At 36.4% G+C, this 24,526-nt stretch overlaps 1 protein-coding gene across 1 annotated transcript in view; it reads left to right on the forward strand.

Annotated features, from left to right (window-relative positions):
- Window positions 1-24,526, forward strand: part of TMEM117 (transmembrane protein 117) — a 434,132-nt gene that overhangs the window by 260,086 nt on the left and 149,520 nt on the right. The window contains exon 5 of the mRNA XM_079775887.1: window positions 12,762-12,859. Within this exon, the coding sequence (XP_079632013.1) occupies window positions 12,762-12,859 (98 nt within the window). The remainder of the gene's footprint in view (window positions 1-12,761; window positions 12,860-24,526) is intronic.

Consider the following 24,526-nt stretch of genomic DNA (forward strand, 5'->3'; position numbering starts at 1 on the left):
AATCTGCGGGGTTTATTGGACTGTGTTCCTTTGAAAATTATTGAATATCTTTATTCTTTCTAGTGTTAATTCTTTCTAGAGATTAATCATGCCTTCCTAGGATTAAAGATGAAAATTGAATTCTTTGTTAAAACACCGTGTTCTACACAGTGTTAAAGTGAGGATGATAGAAAAGGTGTGGAAAAACGGAATTGTTCCTGAGATTATGGTGAACCAGATAGCAGGAAAAAGCAACAACCACCACCACCTCCAAATACAAAACACCTTGGGTATACATATTTACTTTTTAAAAATCAAGTAAGTGTAATAAAAGCCACTATCTTTTGAAAATAATGGTCTTTTTGTAGGAAAGTAAAGGATATCCTTAGAGATCAAAAACAAAATGTGACACAAACCCAGATAAGTAAGGAGAGGGCCTGAGGCTATTGACCAATCATTAGTGATTTAGGGCTCTCGTTTTAATATTTATTTGAGGAAAAGGAGACAAAAGGGAGGGCCCAGATAAGATATGTTGTCAAATGAGGAGCAGTCAACATAAAGCCAGGAACCCTGAAAAGCTACACTCTCAGTGAGAAGGTTGACTGGAAAAAATTGTCCCAAATAGGTATGCACACTAGAAACATGGTTGTCTTGTCAGAGGTTCTGGAGAGAGGAGAAAAATGAAGTCTCCCCTGAGACTTTATAACCATAAGCTATTCCTCAAGTGGGTAGATGATCCTAATTCTCACCACGCAGGTTTAAAAACCTCCACAGTAAGAATGTATTTTAAAGTGATCCAAGGCTGGAAGTTTCTATAGGTTCTTCATAGAACCAAGCATACATTCTCTCTGGAGGAACACATTAACAAGTCTATTCTTAAAATACCTCCACAAAATAAAATGTCAACAAACGTAGCTAAAGAGGAAATTACAAAACACACAAGGAAACAATTATCATGAGTAATAACAGTAAATACAACTAGTAGAATTAGACTCACAGATTTCAGTTTTTAGAATTATTTCTAGAGAACATAACATAATATTTTAAAATAATATATTCAAACTAATAAAGAGAGAATTGAAAATATAAGTCAGGAACAAAAGACAGGGTAATTTTAAAACTGAACCAGAACCTTTAGGAATAAAAATATATAATGATTGAAATGAAAAATGTAGTTGTTGGGTTAAAGAGCATGTTAGACAAAGGTAGATAATTAGTAAAGTATAAAATACATGTGAAATATATTTTTTCCAAAATAGTGTACAAAGAAATAGAAAATATCTAAAAGAAGGTAAGAGATATGAAGCGAGTTCTAATGTGGATGTGATCAAAGTTCCAGAAGGTGAAAATAGAGAGGACAGGATAGAAATTTTGAAGGAAAAAAAGGCTTAGAACTTTCCCTAATTATTGAAATGCATGAAACTTTATCTTCCAAAATCACAATAAACTCAACACAGGCAAAAAATTTCATACCTTAACAAATGAAAGTGAAACTACATAGCATTACAGGAAAAGTAATAAGAATTTTTAAAGAAATGCCAGACTTACCTGTAAAGAAATGACAGTTGATTTCTACCTAGCAACAATGGAGGCCAGAATATCTTCCATGTGCTAAAAAATAAAATGAAGGACATAAAGGTATCAGCATAAATTAATATAAATAAAGGTATGATAGAGAGGATTAAAATAGTCAAATTTTTGAAAGCCTAATAAAATTGACAAATCTTTATAATATTAATCAAGAGTAAAAGAAAAATGATACAAATTAGTAATATAAAATGAAAAAAAATTAATAGAGATAGAATGGAGATAAAAGATATAATTACATGCTTCACTCTAGATCAGTGGTTCTCAACCTTTCTAATGCTGTGACACAGTTCCTCATGCTGTGGTGACCCCCAACCATAAAATTATTTTCGTTGCTACTTCATAACTGTAATTTTGCTACTGTTAATGAATCGTAATGTAAATATGTGTGTTTTCCGATGGTCTTAGGTGACCCTGCTAGTAGTTCTCAACCTGTGGGTCACGATCCACAGGTTGAGAACCGCTGCTGTAGAGCCTAAGACCATCGGAAAACACAGATATTTACATTACGATTCATTAACAGTAGCAAAATTACAGTTATGAAGTAGCAACGAAAATAATTTTATGGTTGGGGGTCACCACAGCATGAGGAACTGTATTAAAGGGTCGCGGCATTAGAAAGGTTGAGAACCACTGCTCTAGATGAACCTCAGAAAAATAACATTGAGGAAAAAAAAGCCAGCTATAGGAAAATTTATTATGCTACTAAACTATTAATATACAAAATATATATAACTAAGCAATATTTTTTATACTTATGGTTACATCCATGTGGAGTGAAACCACAAATAAAAACATGAAAATGGGAATTATAAATCCAGAATTTAGAATTGTGGTTACCTCTTATAGGAGTAGACAGGATAATTTGACTAGAGACAAATACACAGAGGACTTCAAGACCTTTGATTTTATTGTATATTTTAAGACACCATGCCCTGCCAGTGTGGCTCAATTGATTGGAGCATTGTCCCATACACCAAAAGGTGGAAGGTTTGATTCCTGGTTAAGTCACATACCCAGGTCATGGGTTGGGGCACATGGAGAAGGTGGCCAATCAATGTTTCTCTCTCACATCAATGTTTTTTTTTTCTCTCTGTCTCTCTTTTCCTTCCTCTCTCTAAAAATCAATAAAATTTGAAAACAGACCACCTAATAAGAACATGTTTTACTATCTACTTTTGCTATATTTATGTATTATTTATACATTATATGCTCTTTGATATATATAAAATTTTAAAATAATTTTAATGAAAACATCTTGAATAAGTAGCTACATCCTAAAAGTCTGATTGAAGCATACTTACTAGATTTAGTTTTTTAAAATATGCCATAAAATCAGTATTTTACTTGTATTTAAAATGAAAATATTTCATTTTAGTTTTAGACAATGAATGCTGATAAGTAGGATATTTATTGCAATGATACAGATTTAGGTTATTGCTTTAGGATTTCTAAGCTTGCTATTATGTCACACAACACTCAGTCCATAGTGTTATAATTATACTAGAGGCCTGGTGCATGAAATTCATGCACTGGGGGGGGGTGTCCCTCAGCCTAACCTGCACCCTCTCCAATCTGAGACCCCTCAGGGGATGTCCAACCAGCCGTCGGCCATCCCTCTCACAATCTGGGACTGCTGGCTCCCAACCGCTTGCCTGCCTGCCAGCCTGATCACCCCCTAACCATTCCCCTACAGCCTGATCGATGCCTAACTGCTCCCCTGCCAGCCTGATTGCCTCCAACTGCCCTCCCCTGCTGGCCTGATTGCCCACAACTGGCCTCCCCTGCCAGCCATCTTATGGTGGCCATCTTGTGACCACATGGGGGTGGACATCTTATGCAAGGGTGTGATGGTCAGTTTGCATATTACCTCTTTATTATATAGGAGGATCTGTTTTCAGGCAACAATACAACATACAAATAATACTTTTTGTTTTCACTTATAAACCATGCTACTTGTCCATTGCCTTACTTTAAATCTCTCAAATTCTGAAAATGAAATAAAGGTAGTTATATCCAATGGATGATTATCAACCTCTTCTTGGACTTACTCTTTACTAACAGTAGGAATGTCAACCCAATGGAACATCTTTTCACCTCACCAGCCTATAGCTTTGGATTTGTCATCTTATAGAGTTGGGTGAATATATATATATATATATATATATATATATATATATGTATGTATATGTATATGTATATGTATATATGTATATATACACTGAGTGGCCAGATTATTATGACCACCCCATCAGTACTTCGTTGGGCCACCCACCTTTTGCCTTCAATACTGCGGTGATTCTTCTTGGCATTGACTCCACGAGATGTTGAAAGGTGATGCGAGGAATCTGACACCATGTCTGATGAATAGCACTGTCCAGTTCTGTGAGATTTGATGGTTGTGATACCAGCTGTCTGATGGCTCTTTTAACTTCATCCCACAAATGCTCAATTGGATTGAGATCTGGTGATTGTGGGGCCACCTAAGCAAGGTAAAGTCTCCCTCATGTTCTTGAAACCACTCCTGCACAATACGAGCACCGTGGCATGGCGCATTGTCTTGTTGGAAGAAGACATCTCCATTGGAAGAAGATACTCCATCAACATGATAGGATGAACTTGATCAGCAACGATACTTAGGTATGCTGTGCTATTCAGATGTTGTTTCACATGAATTAAAGGGACCAAGTCATGCCAGGAAAACATGCCCCATACCATAACACTGCCCCCACCAGCTTAAAGGGTTGTACTCATGCATGTGGGGTGCTTGCTTTCATGTTGTTTCCACGAAATTCTCACTCTTCCATCTGCATGATGCAACTGGAAACACGATTCATCAGACCACATGACTTTTTTTCCAATGCTCGGCTGTCCAATCTTTGTGTTCCTGTGCGAATTGGAGACATTTTATCTTGGTAACTGCAGACAGCAAAGGTGTTCGAACAGGCCTTCGGCTTCTATATCCCATACAATGCAGTGTATGGCTAATTTGCCTACAAACGTCAGGTGGTCATAATAATTTGGCCTCAGTATGTGTGTGTGTGTGTATATATATATATATATATATATATATATATATATATATATAATCCTTGCCTGAGGATATTTTTCCCATTGATTTTTAGAGACAGTGGAAGGGAGAAAGGTATGTGTGGAGAGAGAGAGAAACATGGTTTAGTTGCCACCCACATGTTATCTGCCTGCGGCCTGGGATCAACCTGCCACCCAGGTACGTGCCCATGACCGATAATCCAACCCAAGACTCTTTGGTGAATGGGGCGACGCTCTACCACTGAGCCATGCTGGCTAGGGCTGGTTGAATATTTTGATAAATTATAATTATACAAGCAAAATGGCAGGCTACATGGCGGCCCTAGGCCTGGAGACTAAGCAAACTCCTTTGACGCTCTCATTAGGGGCAGCATATATTAGGTATTTCATTCAGAAAGCTGGAGTGCTGGTGTCCTGAAAATGAGACTGATTTTCCCTTTGAGGATATGTTTGCTCTTTCTGTGTTCCAATGGATCCTTGGTGGATAATAGTTCTTACATTCACATTTCTAAAAATATCCTTTATTTCTCTTCCTATTGGCCCTCCATTCAAATATACAGTTGCAAAGCCATCATATTATAGTATATTTTGCATAATTTATTTACTAGTAACAATTACTTACTTAAGTTAACAAAACAGAGAAGATATGGCATACTGAACACTAATTCTTTCAAGCCAAAAACCCAAAATTAATGTCCAATCATGTGATATTGGGCTACTGTCATTTGGTAATTTAGTCAGTCATAAGGAATAACATGTCAGAAGATGACATAAATATTTTTCTGCTGTCTTCATGCTCAGCAAAATCAGTAATAACTCTCACTTTTTCACATATTCTAAATTATAATTCAGTGTGATGGAAAGCAAATTGTACTGGGGCACATGGTATTTATTTTGCATTTGTTAACACACTATTTAAAACTCTGCAGACTTTGCTTGGGAAAGTACTTTTTGATTGTGTATATTTCTGTATTCAGGTGATTCAGGGATATTTTTCTAAATGTTCTGTATTCTGAGACATGCCCAATTTCCTTACTTAATAATAAAACAGTCTATGACTCATTGTAAATCAGTAGGGATCCGGCAATAAGGTGCAATACATCACGAAGGCAGTGCAGGCTATCATTGGAGATAATAAGCAGGTGCATTAATATTCATGCTTTATGCAATCCTGGTTGCGCTTCTGAAAAGCTGTAGAATACATTCCAGGTTTTATGTTTGCCAGTATATTTTCCAGTGATTTTCAGATAGTTCTTGTAGCAATTCACTCAAGGCATCACTAGGTAATTTAGAAAACTTTCTCCATGGTTTCCATTTACTTAATTATATACTCAGCTAATGTTCCTCTGCGAGTGTGCATATTCCTTTTTGGTTGGACCTTGGGTCTGTCTTTGTCTCAGCTGGAAGTGCTATTGTGTGAGGCTGATTGTATATGCATGTCTGTGTATGTGGTGTGATGTGTGGTGGGGTCAGGGGGCAGTGAAAGGGGGAAAAAACACATTGCCCTATAAAGTACAGTATTGAAATGGCAGTTTAGGCTTTGTTTCCACATAGATGACCTAAGAGGAAAGAAAAGAACACAATGCTCTGCTACAGTGGGTGCAAATGTACCAACAGAACTGGACCACCACATAAGGATACACAGGCTGGGCACTGTCCAACTCCCCCACCTCTGTCATACAATGTGTCAATACCACAAATAAGGCATATGAAAGTGTACTATCTTTAATCTTTAAAATGTGTGATTTATATCTGTCCTTATTTAGTTCATCGATAAATAAATGTACAATAAATCCAATATATTATGTACATGGATCACATGAGAAAGCATGCATCTCAGGCTTAACATCCCTCTTCTTTGAAGTTATATTTGATTTATTTTTTTATTTTTCCAGGAATTTAGAAAGACCAGCTCTATCTCTTTTAGAATCTTAACTATATATCTCCTGTGTCTTTATACCTCTCCAGGGAGTGAAGAGACAGGGTTGGGAGGAAAAGGAATACTCTACTGTCTCTATATTATTACTCCTGCCCCCACTACTACCATCACATCCTTTAGCACCAACATCACCACTAACTGCTGGAGGAGATTTCAATGGAAGACACTGAGCTACTGGGAGTGTGCTACTTATCCTAGCCTTCCTCATGCTGCTCTTGATTCCCTTTTGTTCAGACATTTATCCTTTCATGCATTCATTTAGTAAATGTTTACTGGGAGTCCACAGTACACCAGACGCAATGCTAGATGATGGAAACATAGTGAGAACAAAAGGGACAAAATCCCTGTCATCATGGAATTTATATTCTGGAGGTGGGTACATTTGCAGGGTTAATTCAGCCATGTTAGATTTTTTTTTTTTTTTGAGTTTTGTAGTCTCCATCTATGTTCAGAGTAGAGGTGCTAGAATAGGGATCTTTTAATTTCTCCATATTTTATATGAAGAATTTATATAACATCAACCTTTGTCTTTACATATCAGCCTTTGATACATGGAGGTAAAGTTTCAGGAATACATTAAAGTTTCCCTGACACAGTCTCACAGGAATCTTTAAATATGTTTGCAGCCTTTGGCATTGCTGTTTGGTGATGAGAATATGTTTGCATCAGAAGATGCTAAGATTGTGTAAGAAAAAGTTAGGATCCCAGATAAGACATAGGAAAAAAAAAGTCACCCAAAAACTCACTACTTGTCATGATAGTGCTGGGTATGTTATTGAGTGACTGCTCCATAGACGAAGGATGGACCCCTATCCCAAATTTGTTCACATGTTTAGAATGATGATGTACCAAAAGGGCATGAAAGTTTTTTTTCTCACAGAGTAAAGTTCCTGGGAAGAACCTGGTGGCTCTCAAACAGGACAAACAGTAATCAGAACACCCATAATCACAATGTGGGACATAACTGAGTGAGCAAAATGAAATTTTAAAAAAGGGGTGTAGACACAGAAGACAGAGAAAACCAGTATGTGCATAATTATTTCTCTAAAGAATAGAATTGAAGTAACGGAAAAGAAAAGAAATAATTAAGGATTCCAAAAAGACTATATACAGATGATGTAACATAGAATTGTACACTTGAAACCTTTATAATTTTATTAACCTATGCCACTCCAATAAATTTAATGTAAAAAAATCTTCATAGAATAAAGGCTTGAATCTTTAAACTAAAAGGGGAAATTGTCCCTAGAAAAGTGACAGATAACAATGGATAAACTTAGCAAAATTATTGCATTCAAAATAAAAAGCAAATGCTGTGGCACCCCAGAAAATAAAACAAAACAATAAAAACAAAAGAAGATAATAATTTACCTGTAAAAGATGGAAAAAAAAAGTCCAGATTCCAGTTTTCTTAGATTCTTCCTTGATATCACTCAGTAGTGTTAAGTGAAGCAATGCCTTCAGTTCTAAGGGGAAAAATGGGGCTCAAAAATTTTACACTCAGCCTGATTATTAGTCAAGAATACAAAAAAAAGACAGTTTGGTTATCAGCCACATTGTTCTAGTGAAGCTTCCTGAGGAATATATTGCAGAACAAAGTTCAGGCGTTGGAAGTAGTTGGGAAACTCTAGCTGATGTACTGGAAAAGGTTGTGGGACTCAGGTTAAAATAAATGCATGGCTTCTGGTTATAGACCAAATGTAAAAATATTCCTAAACTCCAACAACATAGAAATGATATATGGTGTAAGAAAATACAATATTTTGATTTTCTCATCTTTTTTAGATGAGGGAAAGGTGGTATCATTTAAAGATGATAAATAAAATAAGTTTCTAGGCATTGAGAGTTGAAAAATAGGAGAAATAATACAGTAAGTATAATAAGGTGCTGTGGGGAAGAAGGCAGAGGGAGAAGCAGAAATTAAATAATTGTGTTAATGCTCATAATGGGGAGTAAAATCTAAAGACATAGTAAATACATACATTAAATGAAGTTCCATTATAAGGGTAATAACTAGAACAAAACAGAAACCTTTTACATTTTGGAAAAATGCACACTAATGGTACAGTAGAAGATAAAAAAGAAGAAAACCCTTAAATAGTTTTATTTGTAGTGATATAGGATGATGTTGAAGATATATTGTTAAATGGAAAGAAGTTGCAAAATAGCATGCAAAATTATATGTATATGTTTGTTCATTAATATACTTAATGTATATGTTATTGTTAATAGAATAGCACTTGTTTCTTTAAATTATATTCCACTAAATAATAGCTATCACAAGAGGTGGACTATGTAGCCATAGTTGTTATTATATATGACCTTATATCCCTAATATTAATATTTTACATTAATATCACATTCTTAACATAAAACTATATCAAATAAAACTATAGGTGCAGCATATGTATATCTGCATGTGAGGAGCTTATAATCAGGCTAAGACTAGACTGGCAAAATTGGAGAGTACAGGATGCAAATTAATGCTCAGCTCTATGTGAAACCTTTTGAGATTATTGCAACTTTTGGTGCCTGGACTCCCCTCCCTTTGATTTTTAACAGCAATATTTGACCATAATATATTTGAACATTATACTATATATTTATCATTTCCTAACAGTTCAGTGTGATAGTCTTGTTTTTATAGAGGAGATGAGAATGATTGACAAGTCCTTTCACAATCAGTTACTAGTATTTAACATAATGGTCACATGAAGCAAAACGATTGGTTAGAAATTCCAGATAAACACAATAACATGTAAATAATTATTATAACACCTTCCACTAGATAATGCATAAGAAACCAAGGTACAGAGAGATGAACTACTTTGCCCCAAATCAAAAGGTAGTAAGAGACAACACTAGGATTAGGACCCAGGCTGGCTGGCTACAGAATGGATGTACATAACAGTACACTGTGTGTGACCTGTTAAGCTATTTAACCTCACTGACTTTCTGTGTTGGTGAAAAATGGAGAATAATGACTCCCTTTATAAAGTTACCATGACAGTTATTAAGAGAAGTACATCCCTGAGCTTTGTAAGCCATGAAGCTCCACAGCATCATGTAAGCTCAGCTCATAGAGGAGAAAGGTTTCCCTTAGATTTCTGTAGGGATAATCATTTACTGGCTTTTCAATGTCAACACACATGTGTTTGCTCTGACTGAACAATGTCCGTGCCCTAAAACAGCTTATGTCCACTGGGAGAGACTACCTAACAGGGCATAGTGAGGGAAGGGCCATCATGAGGTTCTGAGTTTTGTGCAAAGATCCAGGAGAGAAGAAAGGGGAAGGGAAAGATTGTGGTACTCAAAGAGTTAAGCAAACTTCTCCCAGCTTAGGAAAAAGACCTGCAATTTTAAATTCTAATAATCTTCCCAGGGGAGAAGCATCAACAAGTTTTGCATTGTATTTATGCTGCACAGCAACCTTTTCGCATCATTTTTAGTCCTCACTATCCTGCATATTTTCCCACAAAGCCTGTCCTTGACCAACACCAGAAATGAATTTGATTTCTCTAATGCAGCAGGTAATTGGATTTTTCTTTATTGAATGCATCCCTTTAATGACTGTCTCTGCTCCTTGCCAATTTAGCAAGTGCCCTGACATTGATCTGATGATATGACTTAAAATAAATAGTTGGAAGCTGGGGGTGAAAAGGACCAGCTGTTTGGCATCAGAAAAAAATGTATTTTGTCCTCATCTTGCCATTTTACTGAGAAATCCTTTACCCTTGAATGGCATTTTTGCAAAACATGCTGCTGTAATAATTAGTCATATAGCAACAGATTGCCTCCTTCTAGAAAATATAGTAATTATTTCCCAGAAAGTGCCCTGGAGAAAACATTGCAAGTTGAATAAAATTTACCCAATAATCATGCTGTTGCATGAAAATATCCATTACTATGCATACTCTTTCCAGAACAAGATAAATCTTGTTGAACAGAATTAATTAAACCTTTTTAAAAACTGGCAAAACATGAAATATCTATTTAAGTATTTATTTGCTTAACTTGAGGTTTTATAAAAATAAAATTCAACACAAGATTGTTATTCAAGAAGGTGACAAAGGAGCAGTGAATAAAATTGTTGTATTTGAAAAAAATACTGATTCTTTCCTGAGGGAAGTTGTGATATAAAACTCTTTTTATGCTCAAGAATATATGGGATATAAATTTTCTATTTTCACCTTTATTCTTTTTTAGTAACAATGTAACTCACTTGACTCCTGGTTAATTTTTATTCTAGCATCTTCCCTTCGTTTATTTTGATAAATGTCATGATTTTTTTTAATTGAAGATACAATTCATGGGTGAGAAAATAAAGCCTTGTAATTCTAATGAGTCATGAAGAAAATAAGTTTTCTTTTAAAAATAAGTTAACAAGTGTTTTTTTTTTCTTTTTGAATTCTTAATATCAGTTGCATGTACACTTATCAAAATAATTAATAGTTTTAAGAAATTGAGAGTTTAAATTAAAACCAGTTATGATTGTTGAATCTTTTCAACAGTGAAATCATATCACACAAAATTACTGTGGGTCCTAAATCAGACAGAGCGGGCATAGATCTGCAGTGTTGCTCAATGAAGGTCAATGAACTTGCTTTGATTCCTACCAACCAGGGGAGGCGTGGGAGTTCTAGTCCTAGAAATGACGTGAGAAAGAATATAGAGAAAAATTAAGATCACATGTGCCCTAGAGACTGGGCTCTTGACCCACTGTTCTGATTGCATCCTAAGTGAGCATGTGCAGCTTTAACATGTCAGTGAAGGTTTCCAAGAACATTTCCAGGATGTTGTGTTGCACAAGATGGGCTTGCTTGAGAATCAATGCACCTTCTGCAGGGAGGCCAGTAATATTGAAGAGGCCACTGATCCAGAGAAACTCCCCACTGGATCACCGTGTCTCATCACAAATGATTAAATCTCACCCATTCCAGGTTAGGCCATTGCTGGAAGTTACATTTACATGTAATGTTAAGGCTTTAATGGCAAAAGAAAAAAAATATTTTAATGGATAATGAAACTTCTTTCTTACTCTGTTGAGTTTATTCCATTCTTTATCAAAATTCTTAACATTGATCTGTCTTGCTCTTTTGGATTTGAAGATTATTAAATAAAACCATAATTAATTAAAAAATGTTCTCTTCTCTCAAAAGGAAGGCATATTTTCTGGGAAAAGAAAAAACATATTTGTGTTTGTGTATGTGCACATAAGCTAACATGTTTCTTTATTAGAAGAAGAAGGAAATTCATTTTTCATTCTCACCAGTTTTTTAAAGCTGCTTTTTATGACATCTACATATTATTCTTTGGACACTTGCTGAAACTATTAATAAGGGATTTGACAGTGAACAATTTACTTTGTTAATGCATTTTTTAAAAGCAAGCATTTATATGCTTGTACATTTTTGTCATTTCTTCTTTGAGTAACATTTTAGTCTTTTATGTAAAAGATCGTTAGGAAAGGATACAAAGATAAATATTCAACTTCAAGGATTTCAAAGCCTAGTGGAGAGAAAAAATGTGCATAAGTAAGTAAAAGAGATGGTGGAAAGTGATATGTAACATGAAAAGGGTCAAGAACTGTAGTTGGAGGGAAAAATGAAGACATCACAATGGTAACACGACTGTATATAGGCCTCTGAAGACAGGCAGAATCTGTGCAGGTGGGAAAGGTAGAACATTTTTGGAAGAAGGAATAGAATTGCTAATTGCATGGAGGGGGAGACTTGCTAGGTAATTAGAATAAATGTGCCTTAAAACTGCATCCAAGTACCATACTTCACAAATCATTGAAGAAAAAAAGGGAGGGAAGGAAAGATAATATTTTGACCGGAAATAGTTTCTGTTTAGCTAAGTTAGAAAGAATATGGTACTTTATTATATGTTTTGTTTCCATAGAGAGGTTATTAATATCTTAATGATGCCTTCTTTTATAAGGTAATCTTGACTGATGTTTAAAAAATAATCTCAATATTTGACATGTTGAATGACCTTAAATATGCTCATTTATTATGTAAAGAATATGAACTATTAAAGTTTTTAACTAAAGAAAGCATATTCTTCTAATTTTTATCTTTGCATATGTTCCAATGTTAAAATACATACATATTTTATTTTCAATAAAATGTAAATTATTTACAGATTTACCCCTGAATGTAAATTTCTGACAGTGCTAAGTAAGTTTCTTTGATTGCTTCAGGTCACTGATATGATGCTTCAGGACAAACCCTATCCTGATTGGGGGAAATCTGCGAGAGCCTTCTGGAAGAAAGGAAATGTTAGGATCATTTTATTCTGGTAAGAGATTGTTTAATTTATTGACTTATGCCTTGTCTCATTTACTAAATGACTTGGATTGGATGTAGTTTTCTTTAGATATATAGAATTCTATGTGGAGAGGCATTATAAATGTGTACTACATTCCATTAAAATGATTAAAACCAATCATTATAATTATTCTATGAATTTCTGCTTACAAACTTTTACATGTACACATTTACAAGAGATATGTTTTGATAATAAAGTGATGCATAGATTTTAGCAGAGGTAAGTAGGATTTTGACTGAGCAAAAACAAGCTGTAATTTTTATCAATGAATTATGATATTAAAAAAGTCTTCAGTAAATGATAAATTTCCAGTATATTTGACATGATATAATTTACTTTGAAGAAGTTGTACAGAAAAGGAACCTCTTTACAAATCACATCTGGCTCATTGGCATTGCTTCTTTACAAAATTTCCTTTAGATCCCCAGCACAATCATTGCAATTTAAAAATCAATTTATGTCTGATAGAACTTCGTTGTGCTTTTTTTAGTGGCATCACCATTATTTATGAGTATTTGAACAAGGTTAGACAGAAAAGATAGGAATGTGCAGAGAGCAAGAGGGCACCTTCTCCTGGCAGTGTGACACTGGCCAAGCACAGGGATTCAACCTGATTATGAGAAGTTATGTACACTGACATGCAGAAGAGTGTAATTAATGATGCCTTGTGCCTGGTAAATTCCAGCCTCTCCACCTGCCTTTTGAAATGAAGGCAAAATCTGTTTATTCTTGGATTTAATTTGGGGGCATAGAATGTTTTATGTATAAGCTAGAAAAATCATAGTTACTGCCGAAACCGGTTTGTCTCAGTGGATAGAGTGTCGGCCTGCGGACTGAAGGGTCCCAGGTTCGATTCCGGTCAAGGGCATGTACCTTGGTTGCGGGCACATCCCCAGTAGGGGGTGTGCAGGAGGCAGCTGATCGATGTTTCTAGCTATCTATCCCTCTTCCTTCCTCTCTGTAAAAAAATCAATAAAAATATATTTAAAAAAAGAAAAAAGAAAAATCATAGTTACTGAGTACTTGGAAAATACACTCTCTAAGATATCTTTGTGCTTTTGCACTAATCATTAAATGTTGCTAGACATAGAGAGCATTTTAAACCTATTTCTTAACAGGTAAATAAAAGTAGATTTTTCAATAATGTAAAAATAAATATGGTTTTGTAGGTATTTATTCACACCTGTGTCTATGAATCAAGTGTGGTCTATTTTTATGATGCAATTAACCTCCATATGTTTTCCTGCCTAAAATGTTTCCCATGTATCTTGTTTAAATAATATGCTTTATAATATTTGTGACAAATGTTTATTAAAGGCACATTTTGCTACAGGCACTGTGTAAGTACTTAACATTCTATATATTTGCTCACTTAATTCTGATGCATATAAGGTAGGTGCTGTTACTATAAGCATGAGTCTCTGACTCTGGAGTCCCAGTTTTTATTTTTATTATTATTTATTTATTTATTTATTTATTTATTTATTTTTTACAGAGTGTGTTTTTTTTTTTTTTTAAATTTTATTTATTTTTAAAAAATCTTTATTGTTGAAAGTCCTCCTTCCAGCCTGCTCCTGCTTCTACCCCACCAGACACTCATGGAGCCCAGTTTTTAATCATTACACCACACTGCCTCTAGAAGAACAAAAGATGCAACAAGTTGCAAATTTCCAAATGGTTATCTTTAATCCATTTTTAGATAATGGTTCCAGATAAGAATGTGAGATTCTGGAAAATTATTCTACCCTACAGAATTCTCTATAGCGGTTTTAAGAATCACAATTTAAAAGGAGATAGATCTTAATAGTAAAAATGTTTATGACCTATCTCTTTTAAAACAACCTACACTTGCTTTGTTTACAAACATTTTTTATTATTTAAATGTACCTTCAAAGGCAGACCATTGATTATTGTTCAATGTGGCAAGTTACCAAGGTCACATGTATATTATCACAAAGGCGAGGCATACATAATTATCCCAAGGCCTCCATGGTTGTTGTCATTAGCTACTCTTAATTGTGATGGCTGTTTCAGAGGAAAATAAATCATACTAAATTTTTTTGAACATCTTAGTACATCTTTCCTTAAATGTTACCACTCAGGTCTATATGTTGCTAAACTAATTTAGTTGGTCACTGGCAGATAATATTCTTGAATGGAGAATAAACTAAAACTCATAGTTATTCTTATAATAGTTGTTTCTGTGTAAGTATTGATAGGAGATTATTATTAGAGATGATTTTTCCAAGATAGTATTTCAAATCATGGAGAGCATAAAATAAGGGGAATTTAAATGTCAATTTTTCCGATTTTATTTATTTCTATACAGTTACATTATCTTGACAACAGTATTCTTTCTTTTAAAAAAAGGAAAATCAGATACAAAATGTTGAATATGAAAATTATGTGGAAAGCAGAGAGAGGAACCAAGATGACGGCATAGGTAAATGCCTGTATTTGCTGCCTCCCACAACCACATCAAAATTACAACTAAAATACAGAACAACTATCATCCAAAACTGTGGGAAAGCTGGCTGAGTGGAAGTACTACATCTAAAGCTGGCGTATTGAGACTCGTAGGAGGTGGGGAGGCGTGGAATAGGCTGGTCTGGTACCTGGGTATGCTGCTTTTTTTAATCAGAAGGGAAATCGCCTCTGCAGAGGCCGCCTGGAGGAGCAAGGAGTTCCAGCCCCACACCAGACCCCCAGCTCAGGGACCCAGAGCTGGGGAAAGAAGTCCCTATGGGCAGTAAGAACTATGGACTGTAAAAACCAGGCAGATTGGGGTTGAGTGACCCACAGGCTGCTAGAGATCCAGCTGCTCCTCTTAAAAGGTTGGCGCCTGGAACTGAATTTACAGGCTCCCACTTGCTCTGAGCTCCAGTGCTGGGTGAGGCTCTGGGGGACCCAGACAGATACGGGAGAAACTGGACTGTCTGGCTTCAGGGAAGGAACTCAGGGGTGGCTTTCTTCCAGAGGCAGGTGCTCACAGTGGTCATTGTTTCCATGCTGGGACCTCCCTAGTGCAGGGCTGATGGGAAGCCAATTCTGTTTGCTCCACCTTAGAGATTTCTTGAGACCCCACCCCACCCAATTTACAACCCCACCCAAGCTGTGCACAGTGGCTATTGCATATGAATGGCCTGTCCTTTTTCAGCCTAAAATCTGTCAAACAAGCTGCACCGGGGTCAGGGAGCCCCAAAGCTATCAATAAAAGGCCCAAGCTGGCACCAGCACCTGCCTGCCTTGCTTCACAGCTGGGCCTCGTCTGGGCACTTCCAAACCTGATACAAAGAGGAGGAATCTGTAGATCTCTCTGTATCTTCTGTTGGGTGGCCCCAGGCAGTAGCTGATTTTGCACCTCCTTGGAGATCCAAGATCCAGTGTACCCAGTGGTCAGTGTCAGACCATGCCAGATTATAACTCTTCACATCCATAAGTGACACACTCAAGGGGCAGACTCAGTGAGCACCAAAGCCTCACTGAAACAAGTCCTGCCCCATAGGGGTGTCTCCTACATAGCAGCTCTCCCACTGTAGTCACAGCTGGTCCCCATAGCCAATTGGCCTGGAGTTCAATTCCTCCCAGTGACACCAACAGCAACCAAGGCTCAACTACAACAAGACTGTGCACACAGCCCAGAAAGGGGTGCACCAAGAGTGTCCACCTCAAGTGATTGGGGAGGCTGAGCCACTGGGCCCTATAGGACCTCTACTACACAAGGCCAATCTATCAACTCAAGGAGACATAGCAGCTACCCAATACATAGAAACAAACACAGGGAAGCAGCCAAAATGTGGAGACAAAGAAACATGTCACAAATGAAAGACATGGAAGAAAGCAAACTACTGGATATACAGTTCAAAACCACAGTTATAAGGTTACTCAAGAATCTTCTAGAAACCTCTGAGGAACTTAGTGAGACCTTTAAGGATCTTAGTGAGAATGCCAAAAAAAAAAAAAAAGGAAAAGGATCAGTCAGAAATTAAGCATACACTGACTGAAATAAAGAATAATATACAGGGATTCAACAGTAGACTAGAGGATCCCAAGAATCAAATCAATGATATGAAATACAAGGAAGCAAAAAACACCGAACCAGAAGAGCAAAAAGAAAAATCAATCTAAAAATATGAAGATAGTGTAAGGAGCCTCTGGGACAACTTCAAGCGTACCAACATCCGAATTATGGGGGTGCCAGGAGAAGAGGGAGAGCAAGATAATGAAAACCTATTTGAAGAAATAATGACAGAAAACTTCCCCTACCTGGTGAAAGAAATAGACTTACAAATTCAGGAAGTGCAGAGAACCCCAAACTAGAGGAATCCAAAGAGGACCACACCAAAGCACATAATTAAAATGCCAAGGGCAAAAGACAAAGAGAGAATCTTAAAAGCAGCAAGAAAAAAACACTTAATTACCTACAAGGGAGTACTCATAGGACTGTCAGCTGCTTTCTCAACAGAAACTATGCAGGCCAGAAGGGAGTGGCAAGAAATATTCAAAGTGACAAATAGCAACAACCTACAACCAATAATACTCTACCCAAAGCTATCATTCAGAATTGAAGGTCAGATAAAGAGCTTCACAGACAAGAAAAAGCTAAAGGAGTTCATCACCGCCAAATCAGTATTATATGAAATGCTGAAGGGTATTCTTTAGAAGAGGGAGAAGAAGAAAAAGGTAAAGATTAAAAATTATGAACAACAAAGTGACAACAAATACATATCTATCAACAAGGGAATCTAAAAATCAAATGAATAAAAAAATCTGATGAACAGAATAAACTGGTGAATGGAATAGAATGAGGGATATGGAAATGGAACAGACTGATGATTCTCAGAGGGAAGTGGGTGTGGGGGAGTGCGGGAAGAGATTAGATAAAGATCTTATATACATGTATGCAGTACCTATGGACACACACAATAGGGTGGCAAGGGCCTGGGGTGGGGTGGGAACCAGGTGGTGGGGAGCTATAGCGGGAAAAAAGAGGAACATCTGTAATAATCTCAACAATAAAGATTAAATAAATAAATAAATAAATAAATAAATAAATAAATAAAATTACGTGGGAAGCAAAGACATCTCCCTTTTCATACTTTTCAGGAAAAAAAAAGGGATTTAGCAAATATAAAGATATTTTTTTTAAGTTCTAGAAGATAAAATACAGAAATCATTGGCAAGGTTTTAAATGAAATCAAAGCTAGTGTTTACATACTATACGCTGTGTGTCATCCACTCAAAAAAGAGATGTTTTCTTTCCGTTTTGCCCTAATTAAGAAAAGAGAAATTAGTGCGAAAAATCTATTGTGGGGAAGAAATTTTACCAACGGAAGCTCTCATAAGTTGGAATGTGATTATGTGCAGCAGTGTGAACAGTACAATTTGGAAATTTGTTCTAGTAAACTATCTCTTCCTTATGTGTAGCTACTTTAACTCACTAATGCCTGTCAGAGGCTGTTTTGTTCACAACTGTGTGGCTTAGCTGTCTCTACATGGAAGAAAATGGTTCTTGCTTCTTTCTGTAATTGTGCAAAGATGAGGCACATGGGCTCTTATGTCTGGGAGGAGACGAAATTGCAGCCTTATTTGAAAACCCTGAAAGGGAAAGAGAAGAATAGTCACAAACCTTCCCTTCCAAAGCCCTTTTCTCGGGCTTTTGCATAATTAGAAAGAAGAAAGATCTAAGAATCTAAATCTCAGCTGAATGCCATGTACTATTCTATTTTTCAGCGGGACTTCCACAAACTATCTTCACTCACTTGTATCTGTAGTAAAAGAACATGTATCTACAAAGAAAGTAATATGATTTTTTTTTTGTTAGCTCCTGTCTTTATGTCTAGAGACAAAATTTATATGATTTTGATGGGAAGCATCTTGGGATGATATTTTCCAAAAAGGTTAGCTTTTAAATAATAAGGGGTGACACTCTTCTGTGATTAGGGGATGAATTGGCATAAGGGGTTGGGAGAGTAGTAATCTTTCAGGCTTCACAAACACTCTAGTTCTCTGCCTTCCAAACCCATGACAGAATTACACTTAGCTGTCCCCTCTGGTCACGTGACTTGCTTTACCAGTTTAAATGTGAGTGAAAGTGGCGTGTGTCATGTCTAAGTAGAAGCCTTTATTAGTCATTGAGAAACATTGAAGGGAACTCTTTTTTCTTTTTTTTTTCCAGTAGCAATTTTAGAAGCTTGTGTCTAGCAGGAGCCCTTGTCATGCATTTTCCCTGAATGGCTAAAATAAGCCAAGCATCTTTAACAAGAGAGTAGACATGTAGTTAAGCAAGAAATGGTCCTTTACAAATGTTAAGCCACTGAGACTTGGGGATTTTTTGATACTGCAACATAAACTAGCCCCTTTTAATGCATACAGAAATTGATCTCTGGAAGCAGAGGGCTGCAACAACAGACAACTGGAAAAAAAAATTTTAAAGGGGTTGGCGGCAAATGGCAAGGACAATGGAGGCTGGCAAGATGGTAATCCAGGAGAAGAATTTTGGGAAAAAATGTCACGAGATGCTCTAGGAGAGGTTGGAAAACAAAGTGCTAACTGTGTGTTGCTTTGTGCAACTGTATACAGTTGTCCATGTCTATTCCATTCTGATGCATAGAGGAGATTATTTTTATTTTATGATTAGTGCATTTTATAAAAAGTATTTTATCTAGTGCTGTGATAATTTGGGTGAGCATCTCTTAATTCTTACCTGGGAAACAAATGTAGCTGCTGGTGTTTTCTTTTCCTGCTTTGAATACCATGGTTATTATTATTAATACTAGAGGCCCAGTGCACAAGATTTGAAGGATGCCCTTCTCGCAGTCCGGGACCCTTTCGGGGGATGTCCGCCTGCCAGTTTAGGCCCGATCCCCTGGCTTAGGCCTAAACCAGCAGTCAGACATCCCTCTCGGGATCCCTTACTCCTTACCACCCACCTGCAGCGGAGACTGGAGAGGCTCCCGGCACTGCTGCTGCACTCGTCAGCCATGAGCCCGGCTTCTGGCTGAGCAGCGCTCCCCCTGTGGGAGCACACTGACCACCAGGGAGCAGCTCCTGCATTGAGCGTCTGTGGTCAGTGCGCATCATAGCGACTGGTCTTTCTGCTGTTTGGTTGGTTTTTATATTACGCTTTTATTATATAGAATTATTTAAAATATGTTTTATTGACTTCAGAGAGAGGAAAGGAGGGGGATAGAGAGATAGAAACATCGATGAGAGAGAAACATCTTCAATTGGCTGCCTCCTGCATGCCCTCCATTGGGATCGAGCCCAAACCCAGGCATGTGTCCCAACTGGGAATCAAACCTTGACCTCCTGGTTCATGGGTCAATGCTCAACCTAGCCAGGCACCAGGGTTATTATTAAAATATAATAAAGTGAACTTATTTGTTTCACTTTGATCAGTGAAGAGCTAATCATAAGTGATTATTATCTTAATATACATGATGTGGAAGAGTAACATGACAATAATAAAATAATGATAAAATACAAGAATGTAATTTAAAAAGATCTAAGAATCAGAGGCAATATCAGTCAAAGGTGTTTCAATATTAGCTCTTCCAACATCATGCTCTATGACCTGTATGACTACTTGAGGTTTATATTTTCTTTTATGCAAAAGAAGTGTATTTTGTTATTCACAATCCTTTCCAGCTCTGTAATGCTATCTGTAATAAAATTAAAACATTGACAAAGAGCCATTTTGTCTGCTTTACCCTAAAGGCAGAATGTGATTGCTATAATCTGAATGTTTTTCCCTCCATAATTTCTATGTTGAAATCCAGTACTTTATATAATGGTATTAGGAGTTGGGGCCTTTAGGAGGTGCTAGCACATGCGGGTGGAGCCGTCATGGATGGGATCAGTGCCCTTCAGCGAGATCCATAGCCCTTTCCACCTTGTGAGGACACAGTGAGAGGCACCGGCTCTGAATCAGGAAGAGCGTCCTCACAAAATAAAATTACGCTCATGTCTTGATCTTGGACTTCTCAGCTTCCAGAATTGGGACAAATTTCTGTTGTTTATAAGCATCCCAGGCTGTGGTATTTTATTATAGTAGCACAATGCGCTAAGACATGGACCAATGAGTGTATGTCACATGGTAGCAGATTCACATTCACATATGTAGGATTCCCTAATGATGGGAGTCTCAATGCTGAGTGAGTCTCCCACATGAAGTGCTGACTCTCCATCAGTAAGAGTATTCCTGCAAAGGCTAGGTAATCTTTCAGGGATGCTATAGGTAGATTTTCACATTAAATGAGAAAAAACACACACATCATTCCTAATTTTTAATCGAACATGAAGATTCCGTGACTCTGCAGTTTTAACTACAAAAGTATTACATATTTTCTGCTTTATAATAGTCTACTTTATATTAATTATCATTTAATATGCTCTATATAAATCCATCGTTATTATGAGCAAAATTTCTACACTAGACAATAATTCATGAGGGTTTTTTGCCTCACTTCCCAAATAAGAAATTAGCTCATATATTTCCTCAAGGTGAATTTTGTCTACTTGCCTATAGCCTTCCTTCCATATCAACACACCTCTTTAAGCAGTTGTCTATGCTTAATTAATAGCTGCTTCTATGGCTAAGAAAAAGCAGAACAGTTTTAGTTCAAGTCAGATAGCTATACCCACTGAATCATTCACATTAACTTTAAACACTACAATGAGTTCACAGGGTCCAATGTACTTCTGGTCTTCTAAGCACAAAGATCCAAGAATGTGCTTCAACTGGTTTACTGTGTTGTCGTATTATTTGGAGATTTTCATTTGAAAAGTAAAATCTATATTTATTCCTGAGAGATTTAACTCTCAGGCATAATTTAACATAATCTGATGCCCTTCTAGACTTAATTTTGCTGAATTAAGAACAAACCTTGATTTTATTAACTTATTTAAGTAAATATTTAAGTTGTGAGAACAATGTGAAATAGTGGTTTAGGAATACAGACCCTTGAGCCATCTGTGTAGCTTTTGATCCTGTCTTCACTACTTACTATTATGTATTAATTATTACAATTTTAACTGGTATTATGCTTGTAGTAACTCTGCACCAGGTGCTCTCCATGGTTCTGAACACTCAACTTTGAAAGAGAAAATAAGGAATCTGACAGCATATATATATATATATATATATATATATATATATATATATATATATATATATATATTTATTTCTGTCCATTGAGAAATATGGAGGAAGGAAAATGGGAAGAGGTAACACCAATACTGGGTATGGAATATTCATTTCCAAATATAGATGTCCCTTTGACCTTCTCTCTCACCTTCTGACCACACTCACTCTACTTCTTGTTTGACCCATATGTACTAAGTTCTAAGTAGTTCTAAGTGATGTAGTTCTAAGTGAGCTCAGGGAAAATTTTGTAAAGGATCTAGAGCCAAAGTGTATTTTCAGGATAAGCAGAAGCCAGGTGGAGGGAAACATGGATAGTGGTTAGGGTATGTGAAGTGAGGAGAGGCAAAAGTCAAGGCTATCATTGAGTGTTTAGGCTTGAGCAATAGACCAGATTATACTATTCAATGGGCTAGGAAATGCTGATGGAGGAGGAAGTCTCAGAGGGCATAGTGACTTGAATGTATTGAGGTGATGTGCTTATAGAAATACCTAATAAGCAGTTTTTCTATGTGGATATGGAACTGAGGAGTGAAGGAGTAGAAGTCTGCCATAGAAATATAATTAAAATTTTATTTTCGTTTATATTTTTACCCTTATATAGATGTTGTTACCTACATGCATATGGTATGTGAAGGACTATGAGTGGGTGTAGAGTGAGATTAAAAGGTCTACTGAGGTCAAACCTATAAAGTTCTTTTAATTGGGAACAGGCAGAAGAGGCATCAACAAAGAAGACAAAGAAAGAGGAACAAAAAGAATGAAAAATATGTAAAGTGTATGTCATAGATGACAGGAGATGAGCATATATCAGGAGACAGATAATGTCAACAGTAAAACTGTAAATATACCAAATAAGGTGAAAATGAAAAGTGTTCATGGGTTTTAATTCTAAGAGGACCATGAGTGGTGACTTGGAAAGAATGGTTTTCTTGAATGTCACTGATAGAAGCCAGACTTATATTCAATCAAGGCTTGAATAAGAGCCCCAGTAGATGGAACAGTGAGCATAGTCAGAAGATGAAAGAGAAGATTGGAAGAACATCTATATTTAAAAATGAATATTCCCTAGGAAGAATTTAAATAAATTTACTGGTTTGTGTGCTGCGCCAGCACAGCCAAGGGTTCGGTGAGCCTGAGGGAGGGCTGGTGAAGGATTAAGAAAAAGACAGACAAAGAGAATAAGCTGGGTCTAGTTGGATCTTCTGTGCCTTGCTGAGGCCACAGAAGAGATCCAGACTGCAAAGCTGATGCTTTATTTATAGTCAGGGGCAAACAAGGTAATTTACAATGTTCTTGTAAGTTTCACTTGTTTTGGCAGCACTTGCTGCACCTCCCAAAGCCCATTAGCTACCCAGGAAAGATCTAGGGAGCAGTCACAAGATCAAGCTTAATTATGCTTAGAGGGCTGTGCCCTCCAAGCTGGGACTTGTATGCGACTTTGCCAGCAGGTCAGTCCGAGTCTTAACCCTATAACCGCTCCCTACAGGTTTGACTACTTATTGATTTGTCTTCTGCAGAGTATATCTTTTTATTTTTAAAGGCAATCATTAAAATTATTTGTTGCACAGGTATTGAATTAAAGCCTCTTATGTTAAATTCTGTAGTGAATATTTACTATGTATGTAATTCTCATTTCTTAGTAGACAGATGGAGAATAAAGAGTTGATAAGGGTTTAAGTTAAAATACCTTTAAATGTTTAAAGAAGTGTATTACAGTCAAAATGGTGATGAAGTTCTCTACATATTTCTGCCTGTATCACATTATTTGGGAGCAGGAATAGCATCTTACTTACCATGCTAGGACTTAGCACATGCCTGCCACACAGGAGGTATTGAATACATTCCTGTTGAATTAATTACTTTGGTGAGGACTTTCAAATCCACCATACTCTATGATATTTCTGTAAATGTCTTCAGATAGAGTAATTTATTGAAAATGATAAAATGTTAGTTAAAAGTATTTTGACTTTGTGATTAACTGATAAGAAGATTTATAATGCTTATGAATTACTTTTTCTGAAAAATATTTATAAATGATTATTTTCAGTACTTTAGAAATTACCTTGGTAATAATTTCTCTACCCACAAATTCTGTGTTCTACCTACAACTAGAAAGTCCATTAAAGCAATGTGGAGTATATAACTACAGTGATGCAACATCATCCTCATACTGACCCTGAAAACTTTTATATTAAGTTCTTTTCCTCATTTCATATAGATAAGTGAAATTTAAAGAAAAATAATTAAATAAGTTGGTCTTAAATTGCTTAAATGGTATCATGCTATTATAGATCTTTCTTTAATTGCTAAAACCTGGAATAGCAACATTGAGCTCCAAAACAATCCCTGGATTTATGAATCTTTAAAAGAAAATGCCCTTTAATTAGGGCTTGGAAATACTGCATAGGTTTTCTGTGTAACAGTTATTGGTGGAACAGTTAATTCTTCTTCAATTTGAAATTTTGTTGGTTGAATGGAATACTCCCCTG

The sequence above is a fragment of the Cnephaeus nilssonii genome, assembly GCF_951640355.1.
Source record: "Cnephaeus nilssonii genome assembly, chromosome: 6".
NCBI classification, from domain to species: domain Eukaryota; kingdom Metazoa; phylum Chordata; class Mammalia; order Chiroptera; family Vespertilionidae; genus Cnephaeus; species Cnephaeus nilssonii.